Source organism: Cydia fagiglandana, chromosome 6 (genome assembly GCF_963556715.1).
Source record: "Cydia fagiglandana chromosome 6, ilCydFagi1.1, whole genome shotgun sequence".
Lineage (NCBI taxonomy): Eukaryota > Metazoa > Arthropoda > Insecta > Lepidoptera > Tortricidae > Cydia > Cydia fagiglandana.
The window spans coordinates 18,303,850-18,325,847 of NC_085937.1; the positions used below are offsets into that span (position 1 = coordinate 18,303,850).

The 21,998-nt window shown below is 40.4% G+C and overlaps 1 protein-coding gene and 1 non-coding gene across 2 annotated transcripts in view; one reads left to right on the forward strand and one right to left on the reverse strand.

The window, feature by feature from the left end:
* Window positions 1–21,998, reverse strand: part of LOC134665529 (hemocytin) — a 94,893-nt gene that overhangs the window by 49,501 nt on the left and 23,394 nt on the right. Inside the window, exons 22-44 of the mRNA XM_063522504.1 lie at window positions 21,827–21,997; window positions 20,934–21,070; window positions 19,975–20,093; window positions 18,553–18,703; window positions 17,644–17,822; window positions 14,159–14,339; window positions 13,310–13,440; window positions 12,803–12,923; window positions 12,126–12,269; window positions 10,918–11,167; window positions 10,442–10,570; window positions 9,102–9,328; window positions 8,376–8,528; window positions 7,277–7,510; window positions 6,821–7,109; window positions 6,012–6,169; window positions 5,371–5,502; window positions 4,665–4,888; window positions 3,411–3,535; window positions 2,397–2,590; window positions 1,656–1,841; window positions 1,030–1,188; window positions 8–171 (exon numbers count right to left, since the gene is read on the reverse strand). Coding sequence (XP_063378574.1) covers window positions 8–171; window positions 1,030–1,188; window positions 1,656–1,841; window positions 2,397–2,590; window positions 3,411–3,535; window positions 4,665–4,888; window positions 5,371–5,502; window positions 6,012–6,169; window positions 6,821–7,109; window positions 7,277–7,510; window positions 8,376–8,528; window positions 9,102–9,328; window positions 10,442–10,570; window positions 10,918–11,167; window positions 12,126–12,269; window positions 12,803–12,923; window positions 13,310–13,440; window positions 14,159–14,339; window positions 17,644–17,822; window positions 18,553–18,703; window positions 19,975–20,093; window positions 20,934–21,070; window positions 21,827–21,997 — 3,958 coding nt within the window. The remainder of the gene's footprint in view (window positions 1–7; window positions 172–1,029; window positions 1,189–1,655; window positions 1,842–2,396; window positions 2,591–3,410; window positions 3,536–4,664; window positions 4,889–5,370; window positions 5,503–6,011; window positions 6,170–6,820; window positions 7,110–7,276; window positions 7,511–8,375; window positions 8,529–9,101; window positions 9,329–10,441; window positions 10,571–10,917; window positions 11,168–12,125; window positions 12,270–12,802; window positions 12,924–13,309; window positions 13,441–14,158; window positions 14,340–17,643; window positions 17,823–18,552; window positions 18,704–19,974; window positions 20,094–20,933; window positions 21,071–21,826; window position 21,998) is intronic.
* Trnaa-agc (transfer RNA alanine (anticodon AGC)) lies at window positions 16,859–16,931 on the forward strand. Its single transcript has one exon. It is a non-coding gene; the product is annotated as a tRNA-Ala (tRNA).

The window sequence follows — 21,998 nt, forward strand, 5'->3', positions numbered from 1 at the left end:
AGGTTACCTGTCGAAGTTGGCAGGGAAGATCACAGGCGCCCCGGCCGAGTCCACTACCGGGTGGAAGGTGGATAAGTCGGTCGTGTACATAACCGTGTAGGCGGTAACCCAGCCGTTGACGCCGCCTTTGGTCTTGATGCCGGTGATGTTGCGCGGGGCGGTGAAGTCGAACTGGTAATCGATGGGAGAAATTTATGTTATGGTTGTGGATTTTCTAAATAAGTGGCACAGCTGATACCTTCGGGATAAGTTGTCATCTTTAGTAAACGCGTAAGGCACTCATCCGTACTGGTCAGCGCCCGATTTTATTTTTTTAAAATGTCTCCTGATTGAAACTTGCATAGCGCACTCTGTAAGAAACTCTGCGCCCGACTATTTACATGGACGGCAGATGTGCAGATATGAAAATTGCAAAAGTTGCTCAGAGGAAAGATCTTGAAAAATGTACATGAAAAAAAGGGAGTTTCAGTCTTAGATTTTTTTTCCAAAATAAATTGTCATCATTCTGAAATATTCCAAGGAACAGCGCCTTCTGCGTAATAATGTAATTAAGTAATGATCCCAAAAACGTGTAGCTTTTCATGGACATATCAGAATAGAGAAACGTTCCTTCTATAGTAAGTACTAATTGGTTTCTGTGCTAATCAATTAGATAGCTAAGATGGACGTCAAGTTATAAGATTAATAGTATAATATGTAAGGATTTTTGTTAGTTTGTAATTTTATGTGTACATTCTGTGTTTTCTTTTATATTATGTACCTATTGTCTCGTTTGTTAGTATTTGACTTCTTAAGACAATAAAGAGAACTGTTAAAAAACAGTTAGGTATAAGATGTCTAGCGCTACTGTTAGAGTGACATTCCATTTCGAACTGCAGCTGCAATACTGTTCATTTTACTATGGAAATTGACAATGACAGCGACGCGTTTCCATAGTAAAATGAACAGTATTGCAGCTGCAGTTGGAAATGGAATGTCACTCTTATTCCAGCTTTGCCCCTTGCAGCCACTCGATGCTTGTCTACTTACCATAATCCATTCTCCGGGTGTACTGTACAACGGCCGCCATCCCCTCTGTCCCGTCAGCGCGAAGTACTTCCTATCCTCGCTGTTGGAGCTCACTTCAATGCTGTCAATGGGCAGGTCGGCTGCTAGTCCGAGAGGCTCCGTGCATTGTAAAGGCTCGAGCTGAAAAAAAATACAATACGTTTATTGGCGCAGTAAGTAGGATGAGACGTGATTTGCTATGAAACAATTAATTATCTTAGTTGTAAGCCATTTTTATATGTTTAATTATGAATAAATTAAATACGAGCGGATGACCACTGATGAAACATGGATCAGGGACCCATTTCATAAAAGCTTGTAAATTCGAGTTATTTTTCACCTCCATTGTAGAATGTCAATTTTATTTACGTAGCTTTCATGGAATGGTCCACTGCAGTTTTAGTGAGTTTTTTGACGCCGTTGCAGCTGAATAGCGGACCCGACGAAAACTAAAGGTAAACCAAACCAGAAGGGCTAGAAGCTTTTCTGTACTAACACATCATGAAACTTGGACAGAACATGGGAAAACAATTTCGATGCTTTACTGGTCCGAATAATTTCCAATAATTGAGTCCTAAGATTTAATTCTGTTAGTATTTATGACTTACCGTGGTAGCAACAGTAGTAGTAGTAGTAGTAGTGGTGGTGGTAACTTCTCCACAGCCAATCAGCTCGAAGCGTACTGCAATATTCTCGTGCCAGGTTAGAGGCTTGATGCGGACGAACTTCGCTTCGATCGGGGGTGTGAACATCTGCTTTACTGCGCCGATGTGGTCTACTGGGCCGCGGAATACCTGGAAAAGTTATACGGTTAAGTGGAAATTGCTAATGCGAAAAATACTTTGATCAGAATGCATTACGATAATGTGTCGAGATTATGAAGAGCGATTTACACTACAAATACAGTTGATCGTCGAAATGGTCGTTGGATTATTGAGACGTTTTTTTATGTGGACTTTCCTAGTCAATACTAAGAGTTAAGACCAATTATCAAATAGTGTCGTGGGACAATATAAGGTCATATTTTTCTGGTTTTCCAATGACATTCAACAATTTATGAACAGTTCAAAAGTCGATTTCTATGGTCAAGGCCGGTGCCTATGATTTACTTTTTAATATATGTAGCTTAAGAAACCATTAATATTATTACATCAATACACCTTATAAAACAAAGTCCCTGCCGCGTCTGTCTGTGTGTATGTTCGCGATAAACTCGAAAACTACTGAACGGATTTCATGCGGGTTTCACATATCAATAGTGTGATTTTTGAGGAAGGTTTAGGTGTATAATTTGTTAAGGTTTTGTGTAGCCCGTGCGAAGCTGGGGCGGGTCTCTAATATAAATTTACCTGTCGATCACCCTTCGGTCCCTCCACATACGAGAACACATGTCCGTCATCGCCGTACATGACCTCATAACTGGTCACGTACTGGTCATACAACGGGCTGCCCTGCATGATCACGCCGTATATCGGTTGGGCGGTAGGCAGTTCCACTTGGATGAATTGGTCTGTGTCTAGATTGGCTGGAAGCCAGCTTCCTCCTGGCGATTAGAAAGATTTTTGTAGGGTAAAGATAAAAATTGTTTCATGGTAAGTATTTAAACTGATGAAAGATAACGCCTGTTATTGCTGAGTATAGGGTATTTGACTGTATTTAAAATAAATTATAGGGTATTTGACTGTATTTAAAATAAATTATTTTACAACATGCACGAAATAAAGCATTAGACGATTAATAGAGAAACGTAGACAGCAGTTATTTTTAGACACTATTTCTATTAGAGATGCAACGGATAGTTGTTTGGCCGGATACCGGATAACGGATATTCGGCCTAAACACTGGCCGGATATCCGGTATCCGGCCGCCGAATATTCGGCCAGCGGAACTATACCTACATTTTGGTTTTTTAGGTGCGTATTCTGCAGGTTTGCCCTATTTCCTAGTAAACGTTCGCGCGGACTCATTTTTAGGTACGAAATGAGTGCGCGTGCAAGTCAGTGGAATGATTAAATTGTTTTAAAATAATAAACAAGTACGATTATGACCGTGTCTGTTTCTTAAATCCAATTGGTTTACTCCGAAATCAAGCAATGTTACTATCCGGTATCCGGTCGAATAGTAGGTCACTATCCGGTGTCCGACCGGATAGTAAAATAATGGCCGGATAGGCCGGATGCCGGATAGTAACCGGATATCCGGTGCATCTCGAATTTCTATTTGAAACACCGTGTACAATTATAAAGAGTAGGTAATTTGATTGTGACGTCACATGCTAGTGTTTTATATAAATTCCATAGTAGCAACATCGTTTTGACAGCTCGAAAACAGAAATTGATTTATCCATTCGTCTAAACGCTTACCAGAATCCCCTTCAGCCTTCCCGTTGAGCTTGGCGTATTGCGGGGCGAAATGCTCGTTGTCGACCGAACTGGCGATGAAAGACGAGGCAGGCAGCGGTTCTCCTTGCCACAGTAGGTTCTTGTACCTGGATACCAAACCCATAAATTATGAATAATTATGACATATCTGGAGCATTGTGTTGTATTCAAGTGACACATGGACACTGAGACACCAAGATAGAAAAAGGTTGGAGGCTTTCGAAATGTGGTGTTGGCGGAGGATGGAGAGGATTAGCTGGACGGAAAGGAAGACGAATGAAGATGTCCTGAGAATGATAGGAGAAAAGCGATGCTTGTTAAATGCAATAAGAAATAGGAGAGGCATGATGTTAGGACACCTTATACGGCATGATAACTTTTTCCTAAACATCCTGGAAGGCAGAATTGAAAAGACAAGAGAAGAAGGGAGACCTACAATCACTTATCTCAGCCAAATAAAAAATAATGCGTCGTATGTGGAAATTAAAAGACTGGCACAAGAAAGAAATGATTGGCGATTGCTCCACCGACAAGAGCAAAGCTCCTAAGTTATGATGATGATGATGATGATGACATACATGTCGATAATTTTTGTATATGTCACCGTAAGATTGTAAATACCATTTACTTGCGCATTGTGCGAATTGTACAAATTCTGGATTTAAATGTACCTATTTTATTTGTTTCAATAGGCAATAGATGGCAAAAGTTATTGACAGAAATACGTCGCAATTTCTTGATGAAATCATATAAACTCCAAAAAGATTTATTTTTGTTTACTTGTGATTGTCTGTTGAATTTCACAAAACATTAGAGCACAAGCTCACTCTCCACTGCATTTGACAGAACAAAGATGAGAAGTAATATAAACTTCATATGAATGTGACATTTATGATGGCACTTGATTGCAAAGTCGGCAGCGGGCGTATTATGGATGGCTTTATCCATCTTTATCCACATTATAAAATAACTGTCCCTTTTTAACTGTCCGTTTTATAACGCTGTCATGTAGACAAGAACGACCATCATATCCGTACAGAATTAAGGCCTGTGCACACCGGCTGCGTGTGCGTGACGTGCACGTGCGCGTGCGGCGTTGTAGTATACAAATCCTTATGAGAGATGGCACACCGCTTGCGTGACGTGTGCGGCTCCAACATTTTAGCGCACGCACACGCGCACGTCACGCACACGCAAGCCGGTGTGGCTAGGCCTTTAGATTAATCTGACTTGAACCTTTCTGGGCTACATTCAGGCGGCGGCGACACCGTGGTCTTCACAATCAAAGGCGCCACTGTCGTAGTGACTGTAGTAGGGCGAGTGGCGGGCGACGGGAATATCATGGGCTGGTGGGAGGGCCCCGGGGGCAGGGCGACGGAGACGCATTCGCTGGTGTCGCAGTGGAGGGCGTTGTCGAGGCACTGGCATTTCTTGCATTGCTCGTTTACTACACCGCCCGGCTGTAAACACAAATATTTGTATTATGGCTGTCTATTCGTCGTTTATTTTAATTATTCAAGCATGTGTGACTTGCTTGAATAATTTAGATTTTTTATTGAGTATATTGGACTGCAAGTTTCCTAAATAAAAATAGTTGAAAGTAAATTTTCGCGAAAAACAATTATAGAATGCTGAAACCTAATAACAGTAATATGTGGTGCCGTGACCAGGATGATTACAAAAAATCTTAAAAATATTTTGTCTTCAATCTCAGAGCACATTTCAGATTATATCGGTTATTAATTTCACGTTATATTTATTGGATTCAAAAACATAAATGATTTACTTTAATTTTATAATATTAAAATAAATATAACACCGGTACCGGTATCCATTGTTTAATTTAATACCAAATTCAGTTTTTACTGCTCCATGTATTTTGGGTTCCTGTACGTAGAGTACATATTCTATGAGTAAGTACATCAAATGTATTCAAACGTACCTTTATAACTTGTCCTTCATAATCGCAGGTGCAGTCTTTGAGCGGCACACACGTCTTATCGTCGCGCCAGCGCGACGTAAACTCGCATTTTATATTAGCAACCGACTGGTCCACGCAGCCTTCAATACATTTCTGCAAATAATAAAAAAAAAACAGGCTTAGTTCACACACCCACACCCACATCACAATCCCAAAGTTTTCGGCGTGAGGTTTAGCTTATAAAGGTAAACTGGGCGTATTCTCAGTCAATCGTGAACCTGTTTTGATACAAACATGATTTGCTAAATCTGTGCGACCTATTTGGTACAAATATTACCTACTTACTTATCATAATTATCATTTAGGAATTGTACATTATTTCGTTTCCAGGTTTCAGGTTTCGTTTTCGTTTTCGTTTTGTGTATTATTTCGTGGTAAACAGTTTGTAATTATGTTTGTATTAAAAGCCTTGCATGTTACTTTTGTATGTACACTAAGTTTATCACGAAAAATAAATGATTTATGATTTTTATTTATTTATTTTTATGATTTACATTAAAGGGAGTGAAACAGGAGTTAAAATATCTTTCAATTTAACTCCTGTTTCATTTTTCGTTGTACCCACGATCGCAGGTAAAAAGGAATGTATAAGGAATTTTTACCTCTCCAAACTTGCACTGTCCTTTCTTCACGACGGCCATCTTGAAGTGGTCGCAGAGGCTGTCGCACGGGTACGCGCACTTTTTGAACACCTGTCCTGGAGGGCAGACGCTCGGCGTAGTTGGCGTGGTTGGTGTGGTAGGTGCGGTGTGTGTTGTGGCTATGGTAAAACATATCTTTTTAAATATGCTATTTATTTTGTCAAATTTTGTGGGAGGCCTTTGCCCAGAAGTGGGACACCAAAGTAGGCAAAATAAAAATAAAATAAGCGTAAAATGTTTAATTTTCAAATTGGAAGTACTCGTTCAAGTTGCACCATTACACATGTTTGTTTTTGAAGAAAAAATTTACAATAATTGTTATAAAATTATACCTATGGAAAGTTTACAAAGTTGAATATTCATCCATTGAATTTCTCAAAATTTCTATTGTCGGATTTTCCAAGAGCCTTTACTTCCTGAGGAATTTTCATAGTTATTCGATCTTTGCTAAGTATACAAGTGCAATTCGGTGGGGTTTCAATTGGTTTTCATTGTAATTGTCTATATTTATGGTTTTATTGTCTAAAACTGACCTGAACCACATTCGGGTCTATCCACAATCACGCTAGCCGGCCAATCACAGACCATCAACTTCTTACTATACATGAGCCCTGGAGCGCACGACTTGAGAACCGCGTGGGGTTTTGACGGGTTCAGCATGTCGGGGGTGCACTCGTAGAACTTATTTCAGTCGGTAAAGTGAAGGGATTTCAGCTGGTTTCATCAATATTTCTAATGTTATTATATTAGTTACCTATTCAAAAACTGACCTGATCCACATTCGGGTCTATCCACAATCACGCTAGCCGGCCAATCACAGACCATCAGCTTCTTGCTATACATGAGCCCTGGAGCACACGACTTGAGAACCGCGTGGGGTTTTGACGGGTTCAGCAAGTCGGGGGTGCACTCGTAGAACTTATTGCAGTCGCTGGGGTGAGGGTAGTTCGGGTGGTTGGAGTTTAGGCATTGGAAGACTTCCCCTCCTTCTTCCTCGTTTTGAGGTTTTGTGGGTTCGGGGAGGGAGCGACCTGGCAAAAAAATAACGACATATAGAAACTATTTCTAGGTTAAAAATAAAACTTTCAGAATAAAGATTTTTAAGCTCTTTGTGGTGCAAGTGGGAGAAGGGCTGAGGGCTCAAACCCGATAAGTCTAGCTATTTTTGCATTTAATATGAACTCATATCACATAAAGTTCCGATATCAAAAACCCATTTGCTAGACTGATCGGGTTTTACCGCTCAGCCCACGAGACCTACCTTCTTCTTCCTTCTCGCACTGGCAGTATACTTGTATCTCGAAGTCTGGGCACGTGGTCCCAACCTCATTGCACACCAGACCCTTCTCCAAACTGCACTCTACATTCAGCCCGGTGTCCTTGGGAGTCTGGTGGTTCACTGTAGTGCGGCATTTGATGCGCGTCATGTTCTGTTTCCCGCACATTGGCTGGCCGATTTGCTGTAAGGAGGTAAAAAAATATGAGCATTACCAATGCAATATACAATAGGTTACTAAGCCTAATCAGAGAAAAAATAATAGTACTATAGTTCGTTTTTTTTAGCATTAGAAAGAACTTGCAAGAAGGTAAGCGATCTTGACATGTCTTTTAATTGAAAAACGCTTTTTAAAATTCAAAAACTATTACTTATGAAAGCAGAAGAATATAAATGATCGTATTAGATCCATAATTGTTACATATTTGCCGTAACTTATTTTTAAAATGTGTTTGTCAATTAAAAGACACGTCAAGATTGTTTACCTAATTTCTAATGCTAAAAAAAACGAACTATACCGTACAGAAAGGACACTTCCTACAAACCCGAATTTTGAAGGGTCGAATCATGTTATCCCTTTCTAATATATGGCACTATCCCTTTCGGCTATTTAGGTTTGTCAAAATTAAAGTGATTATATCTTATCTGTGGTCGTGCACGCAAAAGGAAGTCATGTAATGCCAACCCTAATAATTGCTCGGAGCAATGCTGAGCCGAACGGAGCCGAGTTCAACCGAAGTCAGGAGTGTCTCGTCCCCACTGGCCTAATCACTAACATAGATATATGCCAAATGTATATAGACAAATGCCCGGAAATAGGGACCTGTTGGACGAGTCTATAGTTCTTTCAAAAAGATGCTTGGAAAAATCCAAAAATCAGTGGTACTAACCAATAAGTTCAATGTAATGTTGTTTGCAGGTCTAGGACGGCAATTTATGTAAGAATAGTTTGAAAAAAAAATATAATAGAAACATGACTAAACTGCGCGCTTGATGCATAGAATCGAGCTTAATTTTTAGCTGTATACAATATACCCTACAGTACTTACCATTTCATTGAACTTGGGTAATGGCTCCTTCTCGACTGAATGTCCATCCGCCGTAGTCTCTGGCGGGCCGCGGTTGATCCAAGCCGTCCAGCCTGGGACGCACTTCAGGCCTTCGTCGTGAGGAGTCGTTATCACTATTGGCGGGGGAGTGGCCTGTACATATGTCAATTTGGTAATTAATAAAAACAAATCTAACTCATAATTTGACTGTGAATGCGAATGGATTTTATCCGGCCCGCCGCCGGTCCTATGAAATAATTAGCGTATGGCATTGGCCCACGATTATCAATTTATCACAAATCAAAATAAATATTGGCTACAATTCTGGCCCTCCAATTTTCTAAACTTTCTGGCCCCCCATGAAGAAAGTTTGCCCACCACTGTATTAGTTGGTAAATCTCATAGACATTACTAATCTGAACAGATAGTTTTCTCTCCATACACAAATTTCCAACCCTCCCTTTCCCTTCTCATTTCCAGGCAGGTTTACCTGCCTCCCTTCTCATAGAAATTTCGCAAATTTAAAAACTTTTTAGCGGCACGTCAGTACTAACGCGCCGCGCTGGATGCATAGAAAGATCCTGTTGAGAGTGATCTTGGTTTGAGGTTATTTTTTATCCGAATAAACCTGGAGTAACCATGGTTACCAGTACAATTTGACACTGGGTTCACGGTTTAACCGCTTTACCCCGGGTTACTGGGATGGTGCAAATGGGCCTAACTCACCTCAGTAGAACAGGGCTGTCCAGTGCATATCTTTTCTTTCTTAGAGCAGCGGCAAGTATGGCAAGCATCCTGCTCTAACACCTCGCCCTCCAAAATTTGTGTCCCGTCCGGTAGCGTCATGCAGACGGGCTTGCAGCGGCCGCGAGATACACATTCGTTCGACGTGACGTTGAAGGAAATTTGTCCCTCTGGACACTGCTTCTTTTCTTCAGGCTTTGGTTTGCAACCTAAAGATTATTTATAATGAATACTGAGAAACCTATAACAACGGGTGTAAGATACGAGTAGATTGAAATCAGCTCGATTGAAAGAGCGAGCCATACAGGGCGGCTACCGTGAAAATCGAAAATCGTCAATTGCGGGGATCTTTCTTTTTTCTTCCAATAAAGGCGTAATAAGAGTGACAGAGAAAAATGCCCGCAATTTGCGAACTTTGATTTTCGCGGTTATAGTCCAGGCACTGTCATGTGTCATGTCATGTAGCAATAACGGCCATCTTATCTGAAGGCCTACCGCGAAAAACGACAATCGAAATTTCGTTATCTGCTTTTCCATCGCTCTTGCATATTTGAGCGATAAATAAATAAATATTATAAGGAAACAGAAATTTACCAAGTCCTAAGGCAAGCTCAAGAAGGCTTGTGTTGTGGGTACTCAACGATAAAAATAATATACAGATACTGAAATACTTACATAGAAAACATCCATGACTCAGGAACAAATATCTCTGCTCATTACACAAATAAATGTCCTTACCGGGATTCGAACCCAGGACCATCGGCTTCGCAGGCAGAGTCACTACAAACTAGGCCAGACCGGTCTTCGATAGAGGCCAATAAAAAAAATTCTTTTTCACCACACCAGGTCGGAAAGGCTTACTTTGCACTTCAAAAACTGATAGCAAAGTTGCATTTTATTCACATGTGAGGCAAAGTAATCAAATGCAATATTGAGTTGTATTCTTATGATTGCTGCTAGAATTGACTTTCCAATGATGATTTTGGATGATACATATTTAATAACATTCATTTGGATTTGATTTGGTTTGGTTTTGTTTGATATTTTACATTTAATATTTGCTTCGGGTTGGTGTGGTGAAAAATGTTGTTTCACTCGGGGGCAAATTTTGTTTAACCCTCGTGCCGTTTGAAACCCTCGCAACGCTCAAGATTCCATTTTTCGAACCACTCGCAACGCTCGTGGTTCAATTTTGGAATCTTTCGCTTGAGGGTATCAATATTAGCACGAGGGGTTAAACAACAACTTTGCTCCCTTGTAAAACAAATAACTATTTCGTTTTTAGCGGAAGGGCCTTTTTGTGTAGACAGTTGTATTCTCACCTTCGACACACGTGTCTCGTTGGCAGATAGGCAGTATTTCCTTGTAGTAGTAGGTGTTCTCGCAGGTTTCCTCCGGACATGGCGATATACACGGGTCGTAGGTGGCACAAGTTTCGTCGCACTGTATTGCTATTAATAGAAAAATATTATAAGAATATGAGGTTCAAAACCCACTGATTTTAAATGATTCCAAATTTCAGGAAACCTAAAAAATTTAGTCTGTGGCGTATGCTTCTTTTGATTTAGTCTTCTTCTCCTTCAACCTAGCGTTTTCCCAGCTTAGCGCCAGGATCCGCTTTGATTTAGTATGTCTAATACAAAGGTTTATTAATGATTGCAGCGACATCTGCGTTAAGCTTTGAGCGTTTATTTATTTACACAGACACATTGTATCGTAATAGTCCAATGTGACGTATATCATTACGCTTACATCTACTCGATATTTTTCCTACGGCACTATAATTTGGGGTACTCACGGCATCTATCTTTCGTCCTCCATTTGAAAACAACTCCTCTATTCGCACACCGATGCGCATATGCCGCTAGGGCAGTACACACACACGTGCAATCATCCCCAGAGTCACAAGCGCAGGCGTCTCGCTCGCACTGCTCGATGAAGGGGGTGGGGGGGACCTCGGTGTGGCAGAGGGTGAAGGGGTGGCGTTTGAGCGCGCCGCAGGAGCTGGTGGCCCAGTCTTTGCGCTCGGGGCGTTGGCGGCAGTGGTCCTGCGATTCGATTAGAAGACCATTAACAATGTTTCATCGGGTGTCCGTCTGAATCCCTAACAACGTTTGTCCTAAAGTCACTTGCCCTAACTGGTTTGTCCTAATGGGCACATGCCCTAACGATCAATTGTCATTTAACGATTATTTTCCATAATGCCCAGCAGTGGAACACCAAAGTAGGCTAGGGAAAATAAAATGTAATGGTTCTGAAAAATGGTTAGGTTAGAACTTGCTGCCATAAAAGTGGGTTAGGTTAGGTTAGAACTGCGACCCTAGCAAAAAAAGAAAAATTATGCTTAATAACATTAGAATAAGTAATTACTAATCAATAATAGGGAAACCAAAATTAGGGTTTTTAGTGTTAGGACAACTGATCATTATGACAAACAATATCAGGGAATGCAAAGATAGGAGAAAAGACTTTTAAGGATTTAGATATAGATCCTGTTTCATCATATCATCATTGAAATGGTCCAACGGAAGACCAGCGCTGCCTACTAAAGTTAACAAGCTGAGTGGCGGCCATTTTATCAATGTTTCAATTTTATTTTACGCCAGCATTTAAAGCAGGCACATATTTTGTAAGACCGCGTTTTAACTGGGATAGGTTCATGTTCATAAGGTCCTTCATCGCTGGCTCAATATTAGAAAGTTCATTACAAGTTACATTAAGTATGTTAAGTTACATTTTCATTTTCAATATAGTTAAAACTTAATGTCACTATGACAATGTTAAAATTTCAGTTCGATAAAACTGAAACATAGAACCCTGTAATATGGGCCAGCGATATGTAGAATAATCACAAGCAACACGGTCTAGGGGTTTCCTTTCTACTTTGTGTGGTTATATCCAATCCAATACCAAATTACACTTCTCCAGCACTAATGTTCTAGTGAACAGCACAGCTGACTGACAGAAACATTTGAAACTTCGTTCATAACCGTAGGAGATACATACCTCGACTTCCACAGGCTTGGGGCAAGTTGGTTTCAGCTTCCAAGAGTCAGCGAAGATCAGCACAGATGACTCGGCAATGCCACCTTCCGGCTTTTGGAAGTCGTCACGGGAATCAGAGTTGTAGTTGCCGCACAGACCTTTCACCTGAGAAACAAGTATCATTTTTTTTATCCACATTAGTAGCAAACAAGCGTAAAGCCCGCTTGAAGATAGGCAGTTACCGTAGTTTACGATTGCGGCTCCAGGCGTGTTACATGCCGACCCTTTAAGGTATGCAATGTATGCATAGTATTTAAAGAACTTCGTCAGGAAGTTTATTTAATAGCCGGATCGTTCAAAGAATCAACAGATGTCGTAAAGTTTGTAGCAATTGGGTTGAATTGGGTTATAGGTTGGTGAAGGTAAACTAAATGTGTACACAATTTCAAGAGATATTATGATCAATATATTTAAAAAAATAACGGGTTGCACTCCGGGAGTGCCGGCAGAAGTGAAAACTCAATGACACTAACAGTTTTTCGATCAGGTCACGTGTCCGTCTTACGAAGCGTCTTACGTCTTACGCTCTCGCGAGTTTAACATTTTTTCCCCATCATAAAAAGTGCACAGCGCCGCTAAAAAAGTTTTCACTTCAAAAAATATTTTAGAATAAATACGGCTATTTTAGCTATACTTACTCTGTTACGCCACATAGAGTCCACTTTAACGTAGACACGCATGCCGCGGTCCCACTGGAGGCTCATACCTAAACTCGGCACATCTAGAAACACGTAGATACCGGCGATACGAAGCTTTATTCTGAACAGAAAAAAAACATTTCAAGCATGACATAAATAAGTGTTCTGATAATGCATTTGAGAGAGTTATAAGGTAGGTGCGACGACGAGCGAAGCGACGAGAAACGTGTTCGGTTAACCTTGACCAAACCATACGCGAAATGGAGCGAAGCAAGTCAAAGTCTGTGAAATAAACGTGCCCCCGACACCCAAAACAGATGGCGGTGTACTGCGCCATATGTCTTTTTTTCGGAAAGATTTGCCTAATATTGTAGAATATATTATAACCGAGACGCGTGGAAGAAAGAGAGGGAGGCCTTTCTCCAGCAGTGGGACACAATAGGCCACCAATAGGCTAACAAATAATACATAAAAACTACATAGGTATACGTATTAATAAAATCTTACCTCTCTAGTTTAGAAAAGTCGGGCAGAGGTGCGTCCTTGGTAAGCTCGACTATTTCCTCGTTCTTCCCGTTGCCGACTTTTAGGGTCACCGTTTTAGAGCACGTCGCGCCGGTCGTGCCGCATGGAGCATTCTAAATACGAAAATGGAATTTAAAAAGTTAGAATAGAGTATTCTCCTACTAGTCAAATCAGTTTCTTTTTTAAAACTGTCCACAGTGACGTCAAGGTCAACTCACCTACTTTTTATATTTCAATAAGATTTATTAAATCGATATTGTGTTTAAAAATAACTGCTATCTATGTTTTCCTAATAATTATCTGGTGCTTTATTTCAGGCATGGTGTGAAATAATTTATTTTAAATGCAGTCAAATACCCTACCGTTTGACGCCCGAAACAGAGGGAGAAGGGTTAAAATCAATTCTGTGCTTATACGAATAAATACTATTCTATTCTACTATTCTTATTTTTCCACCTACAAAAAAGCAAATGTGTGTAATATTTCATGTTTTTTGCTAAATGAGTCCAGAACGTAAAGCTAAGCGTAGGTACTTTAACCTTTATATCGATAGATATAACACCGCAGTCACAGAATAAATAATAGTACTAGGTACAGAAGGTTCACTCTCTAACAAAACGACATATTACGACAGATATGGCCGCAAGGTGGCGCAAGCGCGAGCAGGCGTCCGTCCCGTAGCGGTGCGCGGCAACCACTACTGCTAGACACCAAAATTGGTGTGCGTTGCATGTACTTGTAGCGACGCAACGAAATCGCGGAGTGAGCCATGCCTGCCGCAGTGCAGACCCAGATACCATTCATTTGTAGACCTAAACCCACATTACTCACCTGTATCTGCACTTCAAAGCCGTCACTCGCGTCAGCACTGCCCTTAGCCAGCAGATAAGTGCACACCCCCTCGAACTCGTATTCCCTGCCGTCGAAGGTTGTCACATGCGAGTCGCCCCACGCGGAGCAGATGCCTGGGCACTGCAGTTCGGTGCAGACCCAGTTGCCGTTTGTGCATTTACTGTGGAATTAATTATAAACAAACTGTTAATACCGGGTGTGGCCTGTAATATGAGCAAAAAATTAAACTGTAGGCTGTACTCCTCATATTGACCAACATTCATTCAGCGACTTATAAAAATAACTTGTGGTTTGATTTTTAATACACTTTAAAGTTTATTCTAAGACGCAATGCATTGCGAATTTTATTATGTTTAAGGCGTGACAAGCAACGTCAATCACAATGATACGGCGTGGCGATGGCGTCCATTGAAGATAATATTTATTTTGTATGAAAAATAGGGACTCTAAATATTTCATAATTTTTAAAAGTTGTTGAACAAAAGTGTCACCGTTTGAAGAGTACAATCTATGTTTTAATTTTGCTCGTGTTACAGGCCACAACCGGTATATCTACGTACAATCAGCAGCAGAAGTTGCTAAGCGGGTGAGGTGTTGAAAATGATCTTGACGCGACTTTATTGTTAATTATGACCACCTCGCCCGCTTCGCAACTTCTGCTGCTGACTGTACTTTAGGTATATAGGTGCCTACATACAGATATAGTGCATAATTGTTTTCCATCGTATTTTCCCGGAAATGTTCGTATTTGTCATGTTATTTCAGTCAACCTCAGTACTTTTTGTACCGAGACTGACTGAAATAGCAAGACACGTTCGTAGGGTCCATATTGGGTCGCATAATAATTGATTGTCCTAATGTAATGTTACGCATAAAACTCATTTCGCATAATTGTTATTGGGCTGGAAATATTAACATTAAGAATTAAGAATTATAACACAAACCTAACCTACACAACCTATGCAAAATATTTTCGAAAATACTCTCCGTTTCAGCTGCAAAAAAATATGCGAAAAGAGATTTATGCGTAACATTACATTATGACAATCAATTATTATGCGATGAGATAGGATCCCACCTACGTACCATAGGCAGTGAGTTGTGACGTAAAATACATTGATTCACTTGACTAAATACAATAGGTAACAAATTATGATTAGCTTTCAAGACAACTGTATAAACATAAAGACATCTCAATAACCCAAAAAAGTTATCGCTGTAAATATTCAATTTACCTACGACCGTTTATATGACTATTAGATACGTATAGTTCCAGATTTACATAATATTTAAATACATAATTTACGACTTAGATAAAGGAGCAGACAGATAAATCCGCGAGTAAACATAACGACTTTGAGAACACTATCTAAAACAGCGTTAGAGATTGTAGCAGGGACCTATATCTAATAATATTTTATGACGATTAACCTATCTATATTTAATTGTATTATTGCATATCGTCACTACTTTGAAAATATCTCGTATCTCGCACTGTTACTCCAAGTTAAAACTCAGTAGGTACAGTCATCAGCAATAGTATCTTACACAACTAGGGCCGCAAAAATATATGACGCGCTCTTATTGCGCTCCAAATAAGAACGTGTCACATATTTTTGCGGCCCTAGTTGTGTAAGATACTATTGCTGATGACTGTACCTCTGTATGTATCCCATACATAGGTAGTTACCACATTCTTTTGATTGTCAGAACAAGATACGAGTTTTTGAAAGTAGTCACGATATTTGTAAGATTACGTAAGCATGTATAGGGTTTGGCAGTGTATGACAGGACATACCTACATAACCTTTGGCCCTCTTCCTGTAATCTGTTCCTAATCAGAATCATTAGTAATATTGACCGTCAAGGAGGCTTGAACTCTTCACCCTGAACTATTTTTATTTTATTTATTTATACTTTATTGCACAAAAGAAATAACTAGTGTACAAAAGGTGAACTTAATGCCATGAGGCATTCTATACCAGTTAACCTTAGGGCAAAGCTGAGAAGATTGTATTTTGTACTAAATTAACCTAGTAAAATGTGTTCTATTATAAATAACCTGGGGCATATTGCATAACAACTTGTAAGTAATGAAATGAAATGAAATTATTTATTTGTACAAAAATGGGTATACATAAATGATCTTATTCTATAGACAGTTAATACATAATAGGTTAATAGTATTAGCATGCGAAAATCTCTGTTTAATCAAAGGAATTGGAAAGAGACTTCCGCTAATATTATTAGTTACAAGTTGTTATGCAATCGGCCTCTGATTAATTTGGAGTTATTCACATGAAAAATAGTATATAGCTTCGACTTTATGAAAAATAAAGTAACGAAATAATATTATAACTATGAGAGGCCATTATTTGTTACATAATTCAATATATACCTAAGCATATTGTGTCCTTGTTGACAAACAAATATGCTACGCATTACAACCAGTGCAAAAGTGAAAGGTACTTTACGCACATTCCAAGGAGCATTTCGCGTTGTTCCAAAAGGTTTCAAGTCACCATTCGCTACATTGCACTTTCACCACACGGTCTAATTACATAAGATATATTATTCAAAAACTTGAATCGTTCATTTGACTTGTTTATATGGAGTATTTTATGCAAGAAAGTGTGAATGGTCTTATTGTGGTGTAATATTTCGAATGTGACATCAACCGGGGGCGTAGCTCAGATGGTAGAGCGCTCGCTTAGCATGCGAGAGGTACGGGGATCGATACCCCGCGCCTCCAAACGGTTAACGTTTTTGTTTTATTTTTTAACTAACAAAATAATATATCCCCAGATGAGAAAATCTCTGACTAATTGTAAAAAAAAATATTAATCAAAAATTTTGCTTATTTTGGTAGGTTGGCTCACAAACTTGTGATAGTAATTAGAATTAGTGAGTTTTGGTTGTCACCGGAGATATATTAGTATCTATATAGAGCTGGTATTTAAAATATTTTCACCTCCTATCTCTAGTCTACATAGCTACATCATACATACCTATGTATAAGTACGAGTAGGTTAGTAAGTATCTATGTGGCGGTGGTTAACACTCCTTAACACACCTTGTACCTATAAATTTTGGTAGGTACTACCGACCGATACTACCGATAATAGCCCCGGTTGAAACATAATCTTTATTCTTAAGACTAGCGACCCGCCCCGGCTTCGCACGGGTTAACAAATTATACACCTAAACCTTCCTCAAGAATCACTGTATTCATGAAAACCGCATGAAAATTCATTAAGTAGTTCTAGAGTTTATCGTGAACATAAAACAGACAGACACGGCGGGGGACTTTGTTTTATAAGGTGTGTCGTTTTAGTAACTTTTATTTAAAGAAAAATATTCAAATCTGGAATCTTGAGCGTAACATGTGATACTAGTTTGGAATTTTGAGCGTAACGAGGTGTAGAAAAACTTTGGTCTATACTTATTTGGAACACTAAACTTACCATTTGTTGCATTCCTCCTGCATCTCATGTCCGTCAGGGAAGCTGCGCCCGCCGTGGTGGCAGGGGCACTCCGTCGCCAGCACACACTTATTGCTACTAGCGTCTAACACGTAACCCTTCTTGCATTGGCAGCCTGGCCGACACTCTTTGGTGGTTGTGGATGGGGGTAGATGCATGTTCTGAAAAAAAAAGAGTAGGAAAATATATTATCTTCAATGGACGCCATCGCCACGCCATATCATTGTGATTGACGTTGCTTGTCACGCCTTAAACATAACAAAATTCGCAATACATTGCGTCTTAGAATAAACTTTAAAGTGTATTAAAAATCAAACCACAAGTTATTTTTAAAAGTAGCTGAACAAACGTTGGTCAGTATGAGGAGTACAGCCTATAGTTAAATATTTTGCTCATATTATAGGCCACACCAGGTATAAAATGAAAAAGGGTAGTTAATTTAACTAAATGTCCCACAATAAACTTAGCGCGACAACGCAAGTGCTGCGTATAGGCAACTTTGAATCCTTGAAGTACAATTCACCCTGAATGTCACCGGTTTGGCGACTTAACAAGTACCTAGTAAACTCCATTTGGTTGACCGCTGAACTGTCAACACGGGGATCTTCAGATGGAGGAGAGTTTTGGAGTCTGAAACTCTAAATCCTTGGCAGTAAGATCTATTTAACTTGCACGTGAGTGGTTCGGCAACTTCACAAACAAGTAGTGAACTCCATATGGCTGACAGCTGAGCAGTTACTTATCGCAGATCCTTAACGAAAACGTAGTCCTGAAGCGTGAACCCTATATCCTTGGGCACAAAGCTCTATTTACTTTACACGTCAGAGGCTCGCTGTTCTGAGAAGTCCTGGAGTCTGATGTCTATGGTTATGTACATAAAGTCCAATTTACCTTGCATGTCAGCGGCTCGGCGACCTCACAAGTAGTGAACTCCATGTGGTTAGCAGCACTGCAGTTGCTGCGGAGATCTTCTGCCGGAGGGTAGTTCTGAATGTCGTCGGACGTGGCCGGTACGCACTCCCAGCGTGCGCCGACGCAAGTGCTAAAAAAATGTTACGTCAATTTTGCATAATTTCTGACACCATTATACCCTTTAACGGGCATAAGGGTGTCAGAAATTATGCAAAATAAAACCCTCACACTGGGAACAAGGGTGTGACTATGTCCGTCTATACTATAGACGGACATAGTCACACTATAGACAATACACAATAGACTCTATAGAAAGAGGAATGGATTGGAGAAGGTTGGCAACTGTCAAAGGTAATCGTAATCGATCGCAAAAGGATCGTAATGTTCCTGTGTAATGTTTTGACGATAGTCACATTAAACCAATATATAGGTAGGATAGGTTCGTTAGGTTGCTTCAGATGCCCGAATGGCAAACTGCCCAGAAATAGGAACCCCGTTACGCGGGGCTCCGTCGACTCAGAGAATGAGTCAAATATTTTCACGTTTCACGATATGCCTAGGAATTTTATGATATGCCTGATACGCAAAAATAGCTTGCCCCTTTTCATTTGAGATTTGACTTAAAGGGCTGGCATTCAGGGCATAAAATTCCATTAAAAAACAAAAAAAATAAACAATCCTAGTGATTGACAGGGCATGCTATGCTGGCGCCATCTGCTAAATACTTCGACCGGCCGACCCCATTGCAACATCGATGTAAAAATTTATACTTATAGTAGATGGCACTGTATGAAGCTATAAGTTTTTTGGTAACCGGATGGTAAAACTCCAACTTGCTCTGTTTAAAAATACTTAGTTCTAATTACACGCTTTTATTTACTTTCACCTGACCGTTGTCTGTCTGTAATCAAATTTTGCAAGTTTTTGATCCACTTCCCGGTTTCCGATTGAGCTGAAATTTTGCATGCATGTATAAATCGGATGACAATGCAATATTAAGGTACCATCGAGCTGGTCTGATGGTGGAGACAGGAGGTGGCCATAGGAACTCTGTGATGAAACAACGCAACCTAATTGTGTTAGGGGTTTTTAGAATTGTCTCGATGAGTATTAGTTGTCTGTCGTAAGAAAAGTACACTCAACGATAAAAGCTTGTACCAAAAATGAAATTTTCGCCAAAAACTTATTATCATAAAACATGGTCTTCTCTTCCCAGAGTGACACAAGCCTACGTCACAATAACATGGCCGCTATATATAGCGCTATCGCATATTATCATATAGCGCTGTCGCATGATGACGTAGGCTTGTGTCAGTCAGGTGACCTAGAAAAGACGGGAAGAGAGTACCAGGCGGAGTATATTATTATGCCATGCTTATTATCAAGTAGAACAATAATTACCAAAGCTCTCTTTCTCTGCGCCCAGCCCTAACCTCCTTGTACCCGGGATCGAACTGCATGCCCTTGTGGAAGCAGGGGCACAGGCCCACTGGCACACACACGTTGTTGCTGTCCAACACCTGCACAACAAAAAAAAATGTACAGGAGGCTAAAATAAAATATTATATTTTATATACAACGTGTCCCAAAATTCAACGATAAAGGCCTGTGCATACCGGCTGCGTATGCATGATGTGCACGTGTGCGTGCGGCGTTGTAGTATACAGATCCTTATGAGACGGCACACCGCTTGCGTGACGTGTGCGTGTGCGGCTCCAACATTTTAGCGCACGCACACGCGCACGTCACGCACACGCAAGCCGGTGTGCACAGGCCTTAAGCTGGCACCAGAAGATGGACCTGCTCATGACTACTTGAGGAAAAAAAAAATATCTCAATTTTCGTCGACCATGTCAATGAAATGACATGTCAACAAATACCTTTAGGGGTGTCGATTTTCTTTTTTGTAATTCCCTAATAAATTGAGGTATTATTTTTCCTCCAGTAGCCATGAGCAGGTCCATCATCTGGTGCCAGCTTATCGTTGAATTTTGGAACACGTTGTATTGGTCCCGTATAGACTCCTGTATTGAAACTTGTATTCACTTTTCATTAATTTTCTGTTATACAAAAGTTTTTGTAGTAACGCGTTTTCGTAGTAGGTGTATTTTTACTATAAACGACTTAGATAATATAATCAACGGAGTGGTCATTAACAGGTATTCCCCTCTGTCGAAAATAGGCGGCCAATGGTCAACGACATGTATGGACTGACGTTTATCTGACATGGCTATGTTTACGTTACGTATACATTTGATGTGCCCCTCCCCCGCAAAAAACGGCAGACTATTTTGTACCGAAAATTATAGACATGGCGCCTCCGTTGGTTATATCCTGTAAGATAAACGATGTTAACGTACCTGACCAACGGGACAGGCGCAGCCCTCAACGCAGCACGGCTTGCATTGCCCGCGCGCTGACAGCGCGATGTCCGAGCAAGTTCGTTGACAGCTGTCAGCGCATACGGTGTATTCTTGTCCGCCGGTACACGACAGTTCTGTTTTATTAAAAAAAAATTAGTATTTTGCATTTTTTTAAAGATTAGTATTACATGGTTTTACTTCATTAAACATTTTGACAGTCTAATCATTAGACTCTAATGGAAATATTCCTATTTATCCAAGTCTAAGTAAGCACATCACTATTGACTTAGGGGCTGTCCATAAATTACGTCATCGATTTTTGACGATTTTTGATCCCCTAAAATCATCCAAAAATCATGCTTTGAATGACCCCGTTTCCTCCTACGTCATGCTACCATCATCCGATGTCCAGATACCCCCCCCTAATTTGAAATGACGTAATTTATGAATAGCCCCTTACGGTCTAACCGTCTTGTACGCCATGGCGTAGTCGGTATGGATGAGCAATCATTCCATAGCATCATAAATGCACACAAATATTTTCGAGAAAATCCGACCATCATCAATAAACCGAAAGACATGCTGAATTTAGGCTTCCCAAAGAGCAGGCGATAGTAGTTTTGGAACTTTATAGGCTGCCTGCCTTAAATAACCTACCTTTATGTCCTAAGCCGGATACTCATTAGCGAGCCTTTTGCCGGAAACTCATTAGCGAGCCAGGTTTGCGTAAACCTGCGAACCAAGTACACACTATGTTTTTTTGGTTACAGTACATGCAACGGTTACGGTTACGGCTCGCTAATGAGTATCCGGCTCTAGAGGCAGCTTTTTACGAGCAATTTGGACCGCTCATTGGCACTTATTTACAAGTACCGTATACGTATACATACCGCATTCTTTAACGTTGTATCTCCACTGTATCTCCACTCCGCTCTTGGCGCACGCCATAGCGTAATCTCCGAGGATGGGGCAGAGACACTTGGACGCGTCGCCGGCGCACGCGCACATATCGTACACGCACTCGTCGTAGTACGGGTCCACGGAGACGTGCCAGTGGCAGGC